The sequence below is a fragment of the Camellia sinensis genome, chromosome 14 (genome assembly GCF_055761805.1).
Source record: "Camellia sinensis isolate YWXY chromosome 14, ASM5576180v1, whole genome shotgun sequence".
NCBI lineage: Eukaryota > Viridiplantae > Streptophyta > Magnoliopsida > Ericales > Theaceae > Camellia > Camellia sinensis.
In genome coordinates this window covers 58591555-58612460 of record NC_138974.1, presented here as the reverse complement: position 1 = coordinate 58612460, position 20906 = coordinate 58591555, and the positions used below count along the sequence as shown (strand labels likewise).

The 20906-nt window shown below is 37.2% G+C and overlaps 2 protein-coding genes and 1 non-coding gene across 3 annotated transcripts in view; 2 read left to right on the top strand and 1 right to left on the bottom strand.

Moving 5' to 3' along the window:
- The window catches only part of LOC145807008 (protein MAINTENANCE OF MERISTEMS-like), a 204771-nt gene that overhangs the window by 133807 nt on the left and 50058 nt on the right, over positions 1–20906 (bottom strand). The window lies entirely within an intron of this gene.
- LOC114262263 (peroxidase 4) lies at positions 4393–9118 on the top strand. Its single transcript, XM_028202620.2, has 4 exons — positions 4393–4693; positions 7228–7419; positions 7530–7698; positions 8385–9118. The coding sequence occupies exons 1-4, from the start codon at positions 4472–4474 to the stop codon at positions 8783–8785; spliced, it is 984 nt and encodes a 327-aa protein (XP_028058421.2). The 5' UTR covers positions 4393–4471; the 3' UTR covers positions 8786–9118.
- LOC114262262 (uncharacterized) lies at positions 17414–19294 on the top strand. The gene is made up of 3 exons (XR_014351101.1): positions 17414–17803; positions 17899–18657; positions 18886–19294. It is a non-coding gene; the product is annotated as an uncharacterized LOC114262262 (transcript).

Below are 20906 nucleotides of genomic sequence, written 5' to 3'. Positions count from 1 at the left end.
TTTGTTTTGAACTTTTAAATCATAATTCTACACCTATTTCTGAAAACTCAATTCAAAACATAATCATTACTTTTCAAAACTCATAATCAAACACATAATTCAAAACTCTTTTCAAAACACAATTCCAATTAATATTTTAATTTTTTTAATTTTTTAAATATTTAAATATTTTAAAAATATTTTAATTTTGTTAAGATTTTAAATATTTTAATATTTAAATATGTTACGATTTTTTTATTTTTTGAATATTTTTAAATATTTTAATTTTTAAATATTATGATTTTAATTTTTTGAATTTTAAAATATTTTATAAAAATAAATTCAAACTCTATTTTATAAAAATATTTTTAAATATTTTAATTTTTTTTGTTATGTATTTGGTTACGATTTGATTGTAGAGTTGTGAAAGTAGTATAGAGTTTCGAGTTATGTGTTTGGTTATGAATTTTAAAAATAATTTCTTAATTGTGTTTTGTTTTATGTGTTTAGTTACAATTTGAGTGTAGAGTTGTTTTTAAATTTAAAATATTAAAATTTTAAATTATTTAAATTTATTGAATATTTAAATTATTTAAATTTTTACGATTTAAATTTTTTGAATATTTATTTTAATTTTTTGCTTATTAAATTTTGTAGATTATTTAAATTATTTAAATATTTATGATTTAAATTTTTTGAATATTTCTTTTGAAAAAAAATTTATTTCCTTTGTCGTATTTTCAATTAAAAAATTAATTAATGTTATTTTCTGTTAATAATAAATATTTTTAATTGAATTTTAAAAAGAGTTTGGCCATGAGTGTTGATCATAATTTTCAATAGTGTGAAAGTAGTGTGTTTTGTTATCAGTTATAACAATTTGAATTAAGTTTTGAAAATTCTTTCTAAAACTCATAACTAAACAAATTTTTTTATTTCACATGTCAAATCAAACTTTCAAAACTCAATTCCACACTCAATTCAACACTTTATTCAAAAATCATAACCAAACAAATTTTCTATACTCAAATCATAATTCTGTAACTCACAAACTTAAAATACAACTCATACTCTCAAATCATATTTACAAAACTCTACCAAACGTAACCTTAATTTTTTAGTTTTTTGACTTTTTGGACAACTTTTTTAACTTAAAAATTGGCTTTTGTGATTTTTTTTTTTGTATAAAAAAATTAAAAAGTCAAAAAGCTAAAATTTTTAACTTCTTCCCAAAAAGACCCCTATAATAAGAACAAATAAACTCCATCATTAAAATAGAAAATTTATAACATGGAAAATATACAAGAAATTTATAACGTGGTTATGTTGTGAACTTATCATTTAAAATACACAATTCATCAAGATATTTTTTAATTAAAAAAATATCACTACCACATTATTTTAGTTAAAAAAAAAACTTTTAATAACTTTTTTAAAAGAATAGCATTTTTCTTTTTAGAAAAACTGATGCCCATGTGCATTTCATTTCGCATAAACGTGTTCGTAGGCTATGTTTAGCCAACAATCAATCAATTTGGCTTGAAAAATAATAATAATAATTAAAGCCATAATCAGCTTGCTTGTTTTCATTTTTCAGAAAATATTTTTCAGAAAATTTTATTTTCTTAATTTTTGCGTTTTTTTTTTTATTTTTACTGAATTTTTTTAATATTTTAAGCAATTTTTTTACTTTTTAGACACACCTAACATAAATACACCTAAAAAGTAAAAAATTTATAAAAAAAAATCTTTTAAAAAGTCACTAAATAACAAAAATATAAAAAAATACAAGAATTCAGTATATTTTTTTTATATTTTTATGTATTTATTAATTTTTTAAAATATTTTTTACTTTTTAGATACATCTAACTAAGGTGTATCTAAAAAAGTAAAAAAAATATTTAAAATTTAAAAAATATTCACTAAAAACAAAAGAATACGTAAATAAAAAAACTCAATTTTCAAAAAATTTAATTTTCAAAAAACTCAAACTAAACGCACTAAATGCTTTTTTTTTTCTTCTTCTTCTTCCTTGTTTGCTTTTTTTTTTTTTTTAACCGATAGTTATGGCATATAGGTTGAGTTATGGTGTTGTCAGAGAGTGAATCATCATTTATTGTCACTCAAAATAAAAATATTTAATAAAAAAATTAGCACCAATCATTTTATTTTGCCTAGATGCACTACTCTTCAAAATCTCAAATGTTTGATGTAAAATTTTAACAAACATTTTTTGGAAGATTTTTGAAAGTGTTCTAGCTGTCAAATCTTTATATTCAAATTTCTATAATTAAAATTGTCAAATGGCATTTTTACTTTTATTTTTTAATTTTCTGTATGTGTAGCAATGAATCTCACCGGATAATAATTTCATTATTTTTCAAAATATTAAGAAAAATGATGATATTCACACACAATTTTTTTTTTTTTTTTTTTTTTTCCGGCCATCTTGTCTCTCACAAGCGATAAAAATTATCAAGTGAGAATTTTAACCTAACTATATGTCTGTTTAATGATATACGGTTATGTGGTGATTTTTTTAATTTGTATTTTCTTAAGAAATAGTCACATCATGCTCTTTATTATTTGTTGAATAAGTGACGATGTGGGGTGCGTAAAAGATTAAATGAAAAATCTGAATATCATTGTCCAGTATCGCGAAGTCTTGCGCGGATGTAATGACCTAATCTGGTAGATAAAGACTAGGCAAGTTGGAAGTGTCAAACAAAGGCCTATTTTGAAAATTTAACTAAAAGTTATTTTTTTAAATTTTAATTCATTTTAGATCTTATCATTTTTCTATATATATATATATATATATATATATATTTAAAAACATCAAAAAATCACCTTTTGACCTATTTTTCAAAACAACTCAAAGCACACATAATTTTTTTGGGTAAATTATAAATATATCTTTTAAAATTTACTTGAAATATTAATTACTCCATATAATTTTAAAAACTATATCATATTCCTTTGAGTTTCTAATTATATAACAAATGATTATTTCTATTAATAAATTATCAGGTCAATTAACAATATTTAATTATGTTAAATATATTCTAATGAAAAATTCATGTAATTTTATTGTCGTACAGAAAAGTATTAGAAATTTTATTTTTCTATTAATTCTATTAAATAAAAAAATTATAATAAGAGAGTATTTTTAATTTTTAGAACCACAAGAGCTATCTATATTTTAAGCAAGTTTTAGAGGGTGTATTTGTAATTTACCTTAATCTTCTCTGCCGTCTATTTCATATTCAACTAAAATCGATAATTAGAAGAGAAGTTATTATTCAATAGTCTCAAAATATCATGTATCATTTGGTTATCTAATGTTTTAAACCAAGTATGTAAATATTTTTAATTACAATTAAAATGTGTGATTAAAAATGACCCCTTTTAATCACACTCCCAAAGATCACACTTTAATAAAACTTAAAAGGTGTGATTAAATAACATACATCACACAAAAAAAGTGTGATTTTTATTTGTTTTTGTAGTAGTGAAATTTTTTTATGAGTGAAACATGTTGATTTATCTTTGTTAGATAAAAAGAATAGAATAACAATGTTATCAATTGGTATATTAATTACTGTACTAACAAATGATGTAGCATATTTTTACAGGTTTTAAGTCTTTATAATTTATATAATGGATGAGATCATAATTTTAAAATAGCAATGCCATAACATATATTTGTATACTAATTAATATATTAATTAATATGTGTAGCACTACTGTAAAACATAACACAAACAGCTTGTGATGCAATTTATCATTTACCAAAAATACCACGTATACGATACACATAGTACTAGGGCTGTGCAAAATACTGCCCAATCCGCTAAAACCGCACCGATCCGCATCAATCCGCACTGCTCTAACCGCTAACCGCAGTTTTAATTTTAAAATTTATAATCTGCCAACTGAACTGCTCCGCTCCATTATAGTTAATACGTATATATTTTTTAACTTCTAATAAAATATCAATGTAAAAATGAGTGTCAGAGATATTTAAGATATGAAATTTATTACAAATAAGTGATTATATCTATGAAACATATTATATAAAATTACATTGCGTTATATATCTAAAAACTATTATACAAATTAGTGTTATATATTATGCAAATGCGTGATAATTAGTTAGAATATTCTTCAACCCGCCAATCCGTCAAAAACCACCTAAGTCGCAATTTGTCAATCCGCTAATCCGCTAACCCGCCATTCAATTTGTAATTTTACTCTCAAACCGCCCGAACTAAACCGCGCACCCCTTACATATGTACTTTTTTTATTGTATAAAAAAGTAGACAAATAATTCCACGAGAGAGTGAAAAAGATGTTCTCCCGCGGTGCCAACCAGGTACCAATTGAATTCTATAAATACAACCTACAACAGGCATATCTTTTCAACCCATTCTCATCAATTTTTTGTTTTGTTTTTGTTTTTTTTACGCTCCACATTTCTGGAAGTGTGAAAATGACTTCCTCTTCATCTTCTTCTGAAGTGCTTGTGAATTTTGTAATGGTGGTGGTGCTCGTAATGGGCACCTCCTCTGCTCAACTTTGCACTGATTTCTACGCGGAGACATGTCCCAATGTACACAAGATTGTGAGATCAGTGGTTGCCTCTGCGGTGTCAAAGGAAAAGCGCATGGGTGCTTCTCTTCTTCGCCTCCACTTCCATGACTGCTTCGTTCAAGTAATTTCTTCTTCTTCTTCACTTTTTATATATATATATGCTGCCACTATTGTAGCTGTTAGCGGTGGGCGCGGGTCGGTTGCGGCCACGAAACCTCCAATCCGTCATCCGTCCGCTAGATTGGCGGATTGAAAAAAATCAATCCGCATCCGTCCGCCAATCCGGCGGATGTGGATTGAGCGGATTGGCGGTTTGGCGGATGGATGCGAATCGGTTTGGCGGTTTAAAATTTTATAAATTTTCAACATAATTCAACTTGTGCACTTCCTTAAAAAAAAAAAGAAAAAAAAAGTATTACAGTCAATGACTTAAAAAAGTATTACAATCACTGTATGCCTTATCCAAAGAAAGAAAGTTTGAAACTTTAGAATATCACGATCACTGTATGCTTCATCCACATATTACAATCACAGCATGATTCATGCCTATAAAGTATTACAATCTGTGATTCTTAAAATATAATAACAATTCAAACCACCAAAACCATAAACAGAGCAGTAGTAGAGATTGAATGTCTCTATATTGTTACATCTACATATGTTTTTGAAAACAAAAACCAACCAGCATATATCATATTTTTTATTTATTATTTTTAGAGTTAGATTTAAAAACTAAAAAATATAGATGAATAATACGTTTATTTTTTTCAATTCAAAAATATATTCAAGTTGAAAACTTTTTTTCAACAGAATATTTAAACTCTTTTTCAATTGAAAACACAAACATAATATTTAAACAAATTGAAAATACAAAGTCTTATAAATTACTACAGGTGCTCACGATTTGGCGGTTTGGCGGTTCGGTTGCGGCTAAAAAATCTTAAATCCGCCATCCGTCCGCCAAATTGGCGGATTGGAGAAAATCAATCCGCAACCGTCCGCTCATCATCACGCATCCGTCCAAAATGTGGCAGATCGGTTCTGTTCGGTCGGTTTTGGCGGATCGGTATATCCGCTTCTCACCCCTAGTAGCTGTTAACTGTTAATTAATACGTCAATGATATAGAAAGTTGGGAAAATAATTTTTTTATTACATATGTTTGGAAAGAACTTGTTTAGCTTTTGTTCTTTATTTATTTATTTATTTATTATTTTGACCTGGTTAAAAATGTTTCGTTAGGAATAATTTTTTTTTTAAAAAATAATTTTATGAGCGAAAAAGTGAAATAATAATGTTAAAAAGTGAAATGATTGTAAGGGAACTATGACTTCGTTTATAGTTTAGTGAGCTAAATTAGTTCAAACTATCTCACCAAACAAGGGCTATATATATATATATATATATATATATAAATTATGTTAGTCAGTGGCCGGATACCAAATTATTAAAATATATATATATACATATTTTGTATTTGTCCAGTATTAAGTGCATCTTAAAAAAATATTTAAAAAATAAAATCTGTTAATCAGATTATAAATGTGACCTAGACCACATCAAATTTACATATGCATGATACACCTTATTTTTTGGGGCACTTTTAGTGTACTTTGTTTTGGGTGCATAACTTTTTCGGTATATATAAGGTTGTACACTTCCCTAAAGGTTAGATTATTCCATTTGAGATTTGCAAAACCCCTGTTGGTTGGGAGGGAGTTTCAAAATATACTTACCAAAGTCATATCTATGGTAACATGTATGAGTGTTTTTTTCTTTAAGTACAAGGTTTACAATGATTGTGATGGGTGTAAATATAAATTGATTTAAGTCTAGCTTGGTAATATACATAACATTTTAATCAAACCAACTTTACACAGTTTTCGGGATTGATTTGACCCCTTTAGTACCGTGACAGGGAAAAAAAAATTACATATATAAAATCACTAAGTCGGACGGTAATGTTGGACCCGTGGAGGCCCACCACAGGTTCCGTTTTGATAATCCGAACCGTTCAATGTGTAGAACTCGTCTAGAACTACACGCTGTAAAAAATCACGTTAATCGGATATCGCTAACTACATGATCAAATCAGTTTTGTATAAAAAATGGATAGTGTTATAGGTAATAGTTGATAAAAAAAATTAACACGATCAGATAGCTATCGATATCCAATCAACGTGATTTTTTGTAAACATATAGTACTCGACGAGTTTTACACATTGAATGGTTTCAATTAGCAAAACGGGACCTGTGGTGGGTCCCCACGGGCCAAACAACACCGACCAATTCAAGTCCGAAAAGGAGGCAATCATTTCCCATCTCCTAACCAACCCACTACCCGACCCAACCTGTACGCCTACTCCACTAACTTTTTCTACACACTTATTTATACAATTTTTTAATACACATTTTTTCGTAAAAAGTCAAAAAATTAACCTAAACATCCATATTTTTTTTCTCAACTTTTTAGTCCAAAAAGGCAAAAAGTGCACTTATTTAGAACACCCCAAATAACCCCTTAGTGTATTTAGAAGCTCTTTGGTTCGATGTTAGCCCATTGTGTGAATATGAATACACAGTTTCTTCTTGTTCAAAAGAGTATATTTTGACAAACTTTCTTGTCCTTTATGGGCTTGTCTCATATTTGATAATAGGGTTGTGATGGATCAATACTCCTTGACGACACTTCATCATTTACAGGAGAAAAGACTGCAGGTCCTAATAATGGATCTGTTAGGGGATACAATGTAATTGATGATATTAAGTTCAAAGTGGAGGCTGCTTGTCCTAATATAGTCTCATGTGCTGATATTGTAGCTATCGCAGCTCGTGACTCTACTGTTATTGTAAGTATTTTCCATCTCTGTGTCAAATGTCAAGTTTCCTAAATTACTAGGTATGGCTTGGTTGCCTTTGGTTTGTACTCTACTCTTTGTTGATATGTAATTTGTTGTAGCTTGGAGGGCCAACTTGGGGTGTTAAACTTGGACGTAGGGATTCTAGAACAGCGAGTTTTAAACTTGCCAATGGTGGTGCACTCCCAAGTCCGACTTCTAGCCTCCAAACACTCATATCTACCTTCAACAATGTTGGCCTTTCCACCAAGGATTTGGTTGCTCTATCAGGTGCTCTCTCTCTCTCTCTCTCTCTATTATCTGCTTTTAAAATTAAGAGGTGCTAGGCTTCAGGAAAAAATTTCAGAAAAACCTTCAGGAAAATGGAGGAAAATGGAGGAGGAGGAGGAGGAGGGGGAGGAGGAACTGGAGGGGGCCATCAAAATAGAAGGAGGCGGAGGCGGGGCTGGGCAGAGGTGGAGGCGGGCCTGGGTAGAGGCTGAGACGGCGGGCTGGGCAGACGACCGGGGCTGGGCTACGACGGCGGGCTGGGCAGACGACTGACCGACGGCGGACGACGGAGGCTGGGCGGACGACGGAGGCTGGGCAGACGACCGAGCCCCTCCAGTTCCTCCTCCTCCTCCTCTCCTCCTCCTCCTCCTCCATTTTCCTCCATTTTCCTGAAGGTTTTCCTGAAAATTTTTCCTGAAGCCTAGCATTTTTGTTTAAAATTTAAGCTGCTAAATAGGGGTTTCAGATCCCCGGTCTCCAAGTGTCCATTCCTTTGTACAATTATTGACAACCACCCGATTTGATTTTGTTTGAATTAAAAATTGGATCGTATGACTGAAAGTCACGTGACAGAAGACAAACGTCTTTTTCGGGATATATGTCATCATGGGCCTCTTAAGAAGGGTGCCAATATCTCAATATTTGTTAGTGCCTTACTTTCTAAAATGGCATCGTTTTGGAACCAGGATCACATACAATAGGCCAAGCAAGGTGTACAGTCTTCAAAGCTCGTATTTATGGCGATGCCAATATTGATAGTTCCTTTGCAATGACAAGGCAAGTTAGATGTCCAAATACTACTAGCCCTAGTCCTGCAGACAACAATTTGGCTCCTCTTGACCTTCAAAGTCCCACATTTTTTGACAACAATTACTACAAGAACCTGATCATGCAAAAAGGTCTCCTTCACTCAGATCAAGAGTTGTACAATGGTGGATCAACTGATTCCCTCGTTAAACAATACATCAGAGATCCTCAATCCTTCAACTCCGACTTTGGTGCAGCAATGGTTAAGATGGGTGACATTAGTCCTCTGACTGGATCAAATGGAGAGATAAGAAAGAACTGTAGGATGGTTAATAATTAAGAAATTTGAGTTAAGCTCCTTAACACTCAAATAAAGATTTTGAAATTTCTCAAAAAGAGAGAAGTTCCTTTGTTGGTTTGCTTATCATTACTACTGTCCGGATTGGTGAAAGATGAATTCACTAAGTGTAATTATATATATATATATATATATATATATATATATATATATATATATATATATATATATATATATATTTTTGTGCACGCCTAAGCTGTGCTTGAATTTTCATAAATAATAAATTTCAAAATCTTGAATTAGTTTTTCAATTCACCGAAGTGTTTAATAATTTTTCATCAAAAGAGAGGTAAAAAAAATGATACCGTTTACTTTGTTGCCATGTCAAAATGAATTTGTAGTTGGAGAATATTTGTTTTTGATAAATGTTATTTATCATTGGATTTATTTCACTATGTTATTTGAATTCTTGCATTTATTTATACAATAAAAATTATGTATGTGTGTAAAATTCATTATTTTTAAAAAAAAAATAAAATAAAAAATCATGAGACTTGGCCATGTCACATAGAAAAGTAACAATAAGTGAAGATTTCATTGATTGATTAGTTATAAGAGTCATTACAAATATTTATACAAGTGATTTTCAATTTGCTTTAACTAACTAACTAATTACTACACGACTAACCACATCCATTATAACTATTGTATCTGTACTTATATCTATCTATCTTTGATTAGGTGGTTTATCCTTTACATTCTGCACATGCTTAAACTGATGCTGAAGTCTTGATTTCTTCTGTAACTGCGCCTATAGCTGTGGCTGATACAGCTGATGCTGTAGCTATAGCTGTGGCTGAAGTAAAGCCTTTTGGCACTTCTCTTCAATACTCTTATCATCCCCCCCTCAAACTAATGGGGCAAGGAAGCACCATTAATTTGTCCTTCAGATAATGAAAACGAGATGAAGTCAAAGGCTTAGTAAAAATATCAGCCACTTGGTCAGTGTTGGGAATGTAAGACAAAGAAATTTGTTTGGAATACACTTTTTCTCGAATGAAATGGCAATCAACTTCAATGTGTTTCAACGAAAAATGGAACACCAGATTAGAGGCTAAGGCCATAGTAGATACATTATCCGGCCATAGTAGATACATTATCCCACCATAGGAGAGGATTGTGAGAACAAGAAATGGATAGATAAAAAAGAAGCTGTTGAATCCAACAAAGCTCAACTGCTGTATGAGCCATAGACTGGTATTCTGCCTCGGTGGAAGAACGAGAGACAATGGGTTGCTTCTTAGCAGAACAAGAAATGAGGTTAGGACCAAGATAGACACAAAAACCAGAAGTTGATCGATGATCCAAACAATGCCCAACCCAATTGGAATTAGTAAAGGCCTGAAGAGTAAATGGAGCTGGGCTAAAAGAGAGCCCATGATCTAAAGTCCTTTTAACATATCGAAGAAGCCTCTTGCCCTGAGAAAAATGACCATTAGTAGGAGCTTGCATGTGTTGGCAGGCTTGATTAGCAACCAAAGCCAAATCTGGCCTAGTGATGGTTAGATACTGCAGACCCCCAACTAGACTTCTGTAAAAAGATGGTCGGGAAAAGAGTACGACATCAATAGGATTTATAGAAGAATATATACCAAGGGGAGTTGAACAAGGTTTGCAATTTGCTAAACCAGCCGTAAGCAAGAGGTCCCCAGCATATTTTTGTTGAGACAAGAAAAAACCATGAAAGTGAGACTGAACAGAGATGCCTAGAAAATAAGAAAGAAAGCCCAACTCTTTCATGGAAAAACCACATGCATCTGCTAAAGTAGGGCCTCAATCAAGAGGGAATCGCTGCCTGTCAAGAGGATGTCATCCACATAGATGAGAATAACAGTGATGCTGGTAGAAGTCTTCCTCACAAACAAAGAAGAATCAGAATGACTCGGACAAAATGCTTGACTAAGTAAAAAACTAGAGAATTTGAAATACTAAGCTCGAGGAGCTTGTTTGAGACCATACAAGGCTTTTTTGAGCTTACAAACATGAAAGGGAAAAGAAGAATCAATGAAACCTTGAGGTTGATCCAAGAAATCAGCTTTTTAGGGACAAATTTATTGCGTCCTTAAAAGTGTAATATTTGTTGGGAAAAACTTTAGCCAACTAGTTTTCTCCGTCGCGAAGTTTGTCCCAAAAGGCTGGTACGAAAAAGTCAAAAAATGACTTTTAGAGACAAAATTTTGCATTTGTCACTATAAATAGACTTTTAGAGACAAAAATATGTGCATGATCCTAACTATACAAAATGCCTGATGCAACACATGCAATAATGCGATAAGATAGGTTTAGCTACCTAATCATGACATATGATTCAACTCAAACAACATGCTTTTAAACACCTATTCAAATAAGTCTATTGAAATACGATGCAGTTTGAATGATGTGCTGAGCCTCGGTGCATACAAGACAAATGAATGATGCAAACATGCAAGCATAAGATATGCTAATCAAAACGTGCCCTAATCTAACCATCGAAAGCAGTTAAATAAAAGGGAGAAAGACGTGGGGTTGGAAGACATGCACACATATACACACACTTATTACAACATTGCGCCCTCGCGAAGGAGGGTCCAAATAAATAAGCTAAGCCAGCTACGCTAAGCTAAGCTAATTATTACAAAACAAACTAATTAACTATTCTAGCTAATTAATTATTACAACGTAATCGAATAACTAGCTATGCTAAGCTAATTGGAATATTACAAAACAAATTGAATGAATAATTACAACACATGTAATAATCAACTACAACTAGCTAATAAAGCGATGAATTGGCCTCGCGGGCGAGGGAGACATGCATCCTCGGTTGCTTCCTCTTAAAAATTCATTGCCTTGCCACCGGCTGCCTCTGTTTGCACTCGCCTTGATCGCTAAACATCGAACCAACATTCCAGACTACTTTTACTCCAAAACAGGAACACTTTGCACAAAAATGGACTGGTGGCCGGTTGGCCACAAAAAGTGGCTGTCGGCCACCTTAACTGGCCGGTTGGCTAGTATAAGTGGCCGGTCGGCCACCTACTTTTCCAGGCTTTTGGTTTTGCTGCAACAGAGAGCAACATAGGCAAAGCAATGAATTTTTCAAGGAATGTGTGTACTGTTACACTCCTTATCATTTTTGAAGTTCAAAAGGAGTGCGACACTTGGCTCTCATGCCACCAATCAAGCACTTTCATGCATGATAGCCAAAGAATTAAGCTTGTACAAGCTTATTGAATGTGCACATAAGACTCAAATGGCCACCATCCTATCATGCATGATCAAGGGTGATGGCGACCAAGAAACATGACACGTTTCATCACTTCGAGTATGAAACGTCCTACTTTTCTTGTGTTTGGATTAACGTCTGATCCAAACACATGCAACGCAACACAAATGCTTATCTTGTTCATGTTTTACTTGATTCAATTTTATTTACTCATTTTAGCATTAACAAGTCATTCCTTAGTCAATTTGTCGAAGATGAGTGTCCTCTAATGAGAGAGGGGCCAACCAAAGAATGGTTTAAGACATGAGGGAGATCATGCCTTTGGCTAGGAGGAACCCTCAAAAGAAAGTTAAAGCCATTGAGTACAAGCTCTATCTCAATCTTAAACACAATCATAAGGTTAACCACCCCTCAAAACAAATCAAAAAATGAAAAAATGAGGGAGGTCGCAGACTTTTAGTGCTGAAATGGCATGACAAATGACACTAAATCATGCAAGTAGCACATGCACAACATGTTAAGGGCCAAAAGCATTAAAACTAGTGAAGAGCACTACACTAGAGGCATGCAATATCAAGCTTAAATGACCAAACCATTTTTTGACAGAGCTAAATCATGCCAAAACAGTGGCTAAAACATGCTGAAACTTAGGCATAAAGGGCAAGAAAATCATGCGCACATGTTGGCTCACAAACAAGACACAAAGCACAACTCTCAAAAGCAACGAAAGAGTGAATTAAGTGAGAGTGTGACAGAGATATATGCGCTGAAAACACATGTAAAATGATTCCATGGCATGCAATCATCTCATGCAAAATATGTTAGAGGCCTTAAAACACAAAGCTAGTAAAGCCATTTACACTACAACCATGCAAGGCTAAGCTCGTATGACCAAGGCCACCCAAAACAGAGTTCAAACATGCTAAATCAGTAGCTAAAACATGCTGCGATCAAGTCATAAAGAGGTAGAAAAATATGCTCACATCTTAGGCCATCTACATATGCAAACAAGATACAAGGAGGGGAGGCCACCCCCTCTTATTTTGGACCTCAAAACTAACTTTTTACCACTGAAATTCTCCTGAAATTCAGTGGTAAAAAGGCCAAGAAAAGGGGGTTTCAAAAGCTTTGAAAAATGGCTCAAAAGGCTTTCAAGCCAAAGAGCAAATGGAGGAAACCACCCCCTAACTAAACAAGACTCAAACCACCATTTTAAAACCTTAAAAATAGAGTTTTTTAAAGGTTAAAACCAGCCTCAAAATAGCATGAAAAGATGGCCAACAAGTAACTAAAGCAAAGCTTAAAAAGGGTAAGGCATTACCTTTGAAGCACAGTAACCAAACAACAAAGATACTGAGCTAAAACCACTTTGAGAAGCTCAAACAAGGCCTCCAAAGACCTATGCTCCAAGGTGAAGGTGTTTGGTCAAGGGTCTAGTGCAAATGTGTAGAGAAAACTCATTTTCAGGCACAAAATAGGGAGAGAGAGAGAGAGAGAGAGAGAGAGGAAATTTCGCTCTTAAAATTTCTAACCCCTCAAATGGGGGAGAGACCTCCCCTTATATGGAAATACAAGCTAAAAGCTTGCTTCCATTCTTCCATACACGTGTATGGAGATGGCCTTCAGTGATCAACAACTGGCACAGCTAGCAAAGAAAATATCTGAAAAATGAGAAAAATGGCCGTCGGCCACTTCAGGTGGCTGGCCGGCCATCTCCCCTAGCCGACCGACCATTTCAAGTGGCCGACAAGTGCCAAAAGTGGCCGAAAAGGCCTTCCCCCCCTCTAGGCAAGAGGCAACAAGGTTTAGTCCAAAAGCAAGCACAAAACAATGAGGCTTTAGAGGCCCAAAGACAAGACATTCGCCAAGAATTTTGGGCACTCAAAACGAGCACAAACATGCACAATCATCGAGTGCACAAATGATGACGTCTGAGTCTTAAAGTCGGTCAAAAATAGGGTGTCTACAGTTACCCCTCTTTGACAGAACTCGGAAGTCATGAAATGATGAGAGTGAATATCAAGGCCCAGAGATGACCCATTTTTGACTAGGCCGAAGACTCAGACAAACAAGCAAACAAAACAAAGCACGGTTGCGCCCTCAGGCTGCCTACGTATCCCTTTGCAAGGAATCAAGCTAGCGTAGTTCTGGGGCAAGATGCAAAAGAAATGCATGATGCAGAACATAACTTATGATCATACAATGAAGGCTGTAATGAAACATCAAGATGCAAATGTTATGCAAAGAAATGCTACAATAAACTCGTACATAAGCAAGTTAACACGAACCAAACAACATTTCATGCAGAAAGGATGTAAGAAAATTATGCAAGCTTACTGCGCCTCACGCAGGAAAGACAAAAAAATCAACCGTCGGGTGCACCTGAGGCAGTAAACAAGATCCCAACGCTTGGCATACGCGAGGAGAGAAGTGGTGCGAACCTAAGGACACATCCTAAGTTCCGAGCCACAGAGAACAGTGATAACAATTGAAACACATCCAACCATTATGTAATAGAAGCAAAGAGCGGTATAAGCATCAGAATTCATCCAGATGCATTTAACCAAAGCATCGTAACGCGCCGCGCATGAGAGGGAAAAAGGAGCGGGGCAAACATCGAAGGGTGGTATAAACATTAGAGCACATTCCAATGTTTCTAACCAAAACAGAATGGTATAAGCGTTGAAACACGATCCAAACGCCTTTAACCAAAGGGAGGTATACGCGTTGGGCACACGGTTGAAACACTTCTAACCAAAGGGGTGGTATAAGTGTCGAACACACGGTCTAAACGCTTCTAACTAAAGGGGTGGTATAATCGTCAGGCACACAGTACAAACGCTTCTAACCGAAGGAGTGGTATAAACATCAGGCACATAACCCAATGCTTTTAACCAAAGGGGAGTATAAACACCGGGCGTACCCGAGTGTTTCTAACCAAAGGGGTGGTATAAACACCGGACGTACCCGAGTGTTTCTAATCAAAGGCAAGGTATGAACGTCGGGCACACGACCCAAACGCTTCTAACCAAAGAAGGGTGTCGGTGTAAACACCGGGCGTACCTGAATATTTTTAACCAATGAGGTATAAACGTCAGGCACACGACCCAAACGCTTCTAACCAAAGAAGGGTGTCATTGTAAACACCAAGCGTACCCGAATATTTTTAACCAACGAGGAGTGGTGTAAGCACCGGGCGTACCCGAATACTTCTAACCAAAACAAGGTGTTCAATGGACAAGAATGATCTTACCCAGAATTCCTCTGAATGAACCATACATACAATATCGTTTGGTTGCACTAGCTTTGAATGAACTGTACATACAACATCGTGCCTGCACAAGGAAGAAACTTTGACAAGTATAATACAATAAGAATGTACATTCTATGCAAGACGAATGACTATGACACAATGCTTAGAGAGGCATACTTTATGCACATCATGCAAGAAATAGAGCATGTTCTATGCAACGAAATGTGGAGCATGTTCTATGCAACACCGAATACATGTTCAATGCAACAGGTACGAACAATTTTTACGCGAATGTAAGAGCATGCACAATGCAATACAACGTGACATGCATACTCTACGCAAACATAAGAACTTGTGTAGTGCAATGCAACACAACACAGATATTCCGTGCACAATAATGACAACGCATTATTCAATGCACATCCATAGCATGTTCAATGCAAAATGTCGAATAAAGAAATGCGCGCTTTAACAAGACCAATTCAGTTGCAACCTCTGATTTACCTCTCGGAGGGGCTACAATGTGTTTCAAAAGGATACACCTCGTTCATGTTGGCTGACGATGAGTCACACATCGAAGACATGTTTTGAAACTTCCACAGAGACACTTTAAGCTGAAAAGTGGACTTTTTTTTGCACTTTTTCGAGAGCCAAGGACTCAAAACAGCCTGAAAACACACAGGGAGAACACTGGACACCTGCCGGCCACCATGGAAGCATGTCGGCCACTTACCATTTCTGTCAGCCACCTAAGTGGCTGGTCGGCCAGAAAAATTGGCCGGTCGGCCAGTTGTGGCTGATTCAGGCTAATTCAGTCTTTTCGCATATGGATCTTTAAAAACACAATCCCAAAACACTTTTCCTTACACACACAGTGCCGAAACCTCTTGTTCTTCACCCCTAAACACTTTTTCCTCTCAAATTTGTACTTTTTAAGCGTTTTCCAACGCCCCTTGCGAAGTTGATTCGCTAATTCGTTTTAAATCAATCAAAATTTGTTTTCGGAGCTTTTTCCTCAATTTTCACCACTTGAGGATTGTTTCCCTGAAGTTTATCACAAGGTTAGTACACATTTCTCGGCTTTGACTTTCTTTGACTTTTTCTCTTTCCGAGAGTTGATTTTTGGCACTTTTCGCCCATTTTACTCATTTTCGCCTACTTTTCACCTTCTTTTCAGATGGCAGACGATGCTCCACATGGCGGGGGTTCTCCAAGGATGGAGGAGGAGCCGGAGTATATACCGTTGCCGCCCAGAGTCCAGCCTTTCGACCCAGAGAGGTACCGCCCTGAGGCACATATACAACCACCTAGCACAGTCCGCCACTTTACTGGATTTGCACGGCGCGCACCTGCAAATCTTCTGCTACGAGAGCCAGAGTCTCATCTGTCCCATGATGCCTCCAAGGTACACACCGCACTTTTACATTTTTGCGATGTAATTTACATTTCTCGTATAGCTCACACCTTTGCACTGTATTTCATCTGCTCATTTACACAGCTAAACTCTCATTTCACCCGCGGATATGGGTCGACCGTAACGAGGGAGTGGTATATGGACCTTCCCGACGACGTCCGACAGATCGTTGATGAGGCGGGGTTCGGCTTATTTTGCATGGGGCTCTCGTGTCACATGGCGAGCAAGACCCTCTTAGGCGCATTGGTAGAGAGATGGTGGGGCACCACCAACTCCTTCCATTTCTCTACCGCCGGGGACATGACGATGACCTCGTATGATTTCACTATGTTGACGGGCCTTGAGGTGGGGGGTCGGCCGATCCCATACGACTCCGACATGGATGAGTGAGAGGCCGCTTGGATCTATCTGTTGGAAGCACACCCGCCTATTTTTCGATCAGGTATGGTCAGATACACTTGGTTTTCAGACCACTTCAGAGGGACTGAGCCCGTGACGATCGAGGCTACAGAGCAGTACGCCCGAGGTTTCTTGATGTTCCTCTTTGGCACTACCTTGTTCGCCGACAGGGCGAACACAGTCGGGCTGTATCTTCTGAGTGCTTTAGTGGACCTATCCCAGGTTCGTCATTATGATTGGGGTGGCCCTGGCCTCACCACTTTATACTGCTATGTGAGCTCGACCTCTTGCAGGAGTAAGAACAGAGTGGGTGGCTATTGGAGAGCCTGTGAGGTATGCTTTACTTTTCAGTTTTACATTTTCTGCCGTGTTTTCTGCTTTGCACTTTTTGCACACTGCATACACCACACACTGCACACACATAGTCTAATCTCTGCTCTGCACTTGTACTTTCTATACACTGTGCCACCCTTTGCTTTCTGCATTTTCTAGATTGCACACATACTCTATTTTCTGTATGATTTGTGTTCATCTGTATTCTCACTGCCACTGTCTTGCTTTCCACAGCTATGGGTATACGTCTATTTCCCAGCGCTTGCTCTCGAGCTAGAGGTTGAGACTCCTCTCGAGGTACCATATTTGCATCGATATGACGGTTGGTGCCAGCTGAGAGCCCGAGAGACCCTCCCCTACCTTTGTCAGTACTTCGACATAGCGAGGACGGTAGAGGTAATTCAAAACTCACAGTTTTTCCTACTTTTAGCTTCAATTCATTTTACATATCTAATAACAACTCACCAGTCTCTGCACTTTGCTATCTGTAGGTCACATGGCAGCCATGGGCGACAATGCCAGAGGGGACCAGATTTCATTTTGCCAGAGTATAGGGCGCCTCTCGATACCGGCTTGTGCTAGAGGGACACGTAGGCCAAGCCTGGTTCCTTGGTGAGCGCTTCATGCGCCAGACACTTGGCCTGCCACTATAGTCAGTCCCCTTACTACCTCCTCCATCTATGCGGGCCACAGAGCGTCTCTCTCCTTAGGAGATTATTGACTTCATGCGAGGCGCAGATGCAGATCGGTTCATCGGGGATGAGGACTACACGACTTACCTCCAAACATACTTGATGCCTCATCTGATAGGTGTTCGTGCTCACATGGAGAGGATAGATGATATTGCTTCGTCGAGCAGGGCCCGAGGAGCAAATGCTCATTCTACAAGCAGGGCCCAGGCACCGAGGGGTGGGGCTAGAAAGATGCCTCACACCAGGCATAGTGTTAGATGGCCTGATCGTCCAACTGAGCTGATTGGTTGGCGGTACTCCGGAGTGCCTTATCAGATTCCACTTGAGCCCCCGTTGCTTGATCACCGATATGTCAAGACACTTGACTCACTACCAGTATACTTTACAGCTTTCATTCATTTCATTTTCGCTCAGATTCTTATTCATTCATACACTCGAGGTTTCAACTTGCATTTACAGCCCTCCATAGAGTATGTCGAGGGGTTACTCGAGGTGATGGCCTCATTTGAGGGCATGATCTTGAGGAGAGGGATGATGCTGAACTCCTACGGCATTTAGGTAATTTTTCAATTTTTCATGCATTTCGATTATCATATTTTTGTTGATATACTGAAACTGACATCACAATTGCACATTTTCCTATTGCACTGATACACTGCATGTACAAATCGCATCTGACACACTATATTCACATATTGTATCTAATTTCTATATATACTCACTCTGCACACCATACTTGTATTTGATACCTATACTATGGCTGATATATTCAAACTGCCTTTTCAGGTCACACCCTTACAGACCGGACCCTCAGAGCCTTCTCTAGTAGCAGGGAGAGAGATTCCAGTACGCAGCCGAAGGAGACGTCGAGAGCCTGTCATACATGATGATGATGACGAGACCAGAGAGGACGAGGGCCCAATGAGTCCTCAGTCAGAGTCATCCGAAGGTGTAGGCGACGGCACCGGCTCGGGTTCTGATGGTGGCGACGATGCTGAAGTGGGCTCCCAGGATGGGATTGGAGGCAGCTCTAGTTCTAGCTTCGGCTTAGATTCAGACAGCGGCACCGATGGTGATAGCTCTAAGTCCACACAGCCAAGGAAGAGAACGAAGAGAGCCTCTCGATCCTGAGATGGGTGACATCGATTCAGATGTTTTTTGCTTTGTTTCTTTTTTCTGCTAGTAGTGTTAGCACATTGTATACGCTTTGTAAAAAGAAACCGTGATTGGAATGAAAATAGTCATTTTTGATTAAAAATAGGTTGTATTTCATATTCTAAGTAACGCATCGCACCATTTTACACAAAAACGGGATTGATGAAAATTGAATATTTGTATATTATCTTGACAATTACTTAGTTAGGTAGTGAACCAACTAAAACATAACAAACAAGATAAAACAACTTAAAGAACAACTCGATAAGCAAACGACAACAACTCGATAAACGAAACAAATACAACTCGATAAGCAAATTGCAACAACTCGGTAAACAAATTGCAACAAACTCGATAAACAAATTGCAACAAACTCGATAAACAAAATAAATACAACTGCGAACCAAAACAGCGGGACACATCCAGAGTAGAACAAAACATAGGTTTTTAGCATCCTCAACACACAGGAAGGCCAAAGGCATGCTGCTACAGACAAACAGGGGCTGTTGGCCACTTAGTGGTAATTGTCGGCCACTAAAGTGGTCGGTCGGCCACAAAAGGTGGCCGACCGGCTACCTTAACTGGCCGGTCGGCCAGCAATGCAGAGAACCTCCAGATTGTTGCCACCTGTCTTCCACTCAGTGCCTTATCTTCTACAAAAGCTCCAGCTTCGTGGTTTCTTCAATTCAGCTCTATTTTTGCTTCAAATGGAACCATTCTTTATCGAAAAACTCTCCGATTGGATTGTGAATTTGGATGGCTCAGAAAAGTTAAATTTCTGGGGTTTCAGGCTAAATGCACTATTCCCACTGAGCCATACTCCGTTGTGTTTTCCATTCCTCCATGCCGCTGCTAGATGTTGGAATCCGGTTATCCATGTTTTCAGGTTTGGCGGACAAGAGCTATGTCCCACAATCGAAGAGTTCCAAGTTTTGATGGAATCCCAGCGTGACGACGAGGTCTTGCCCCCAGTCTTGTTTTGGCCACATCTAGGCTTTGGGAAGGATGTGCAGGCTCACTTTACAGGATGCCTATTCTTTGGTTCACAACGGGGAGTTGGACATCCCCAACCTCATTTATCGGTTTTCTGATGCTGGTGACCGCGGCGATCGTCTTTGGCAAAGTTTTTGGCAGCATGCCCTTTGCTTGTGTATGTTAGCCCATTTTCTGCTTGCCCCTGGCTTCGGAGGGTCTAGCATTCGCTTGATCGAAGTTGCCTAAGGCTTGAAAGAGGGCAAAAGTTGCATTGGCTTGACACTAGCCGAGACTTTGATGGGTTTGGATACTTTCCATCGCCATGAGACAACCTAGTTTGCAGGAAGTCCACTACTCTTGCAGGTAATACTTCCCACCCTTCTCACATGTGTTTCTCACATCACTCGGCCCTCAGGCTCTGTTTTTCCCTCAAAACCCTTTCTCACTTTTTCTCTCCACGTACACCTCTCTATTCTTTAATCTCTCTTATTTTTCATCCCTTCCTAGGTATGGCTGATGGATAGGTTAAAAGTGGTGGACTTTTGTGCTGTGTATTTAGCGCGCGGTTATTTCTTCCGTCCATGACTAGTCGATTTCCCAAACGAGGAATGGTGGTGCCATTGGATGTGCAACAGATCTACTGTTGACATTGCTTGGCGTTGCCCCTGGTTTTGATC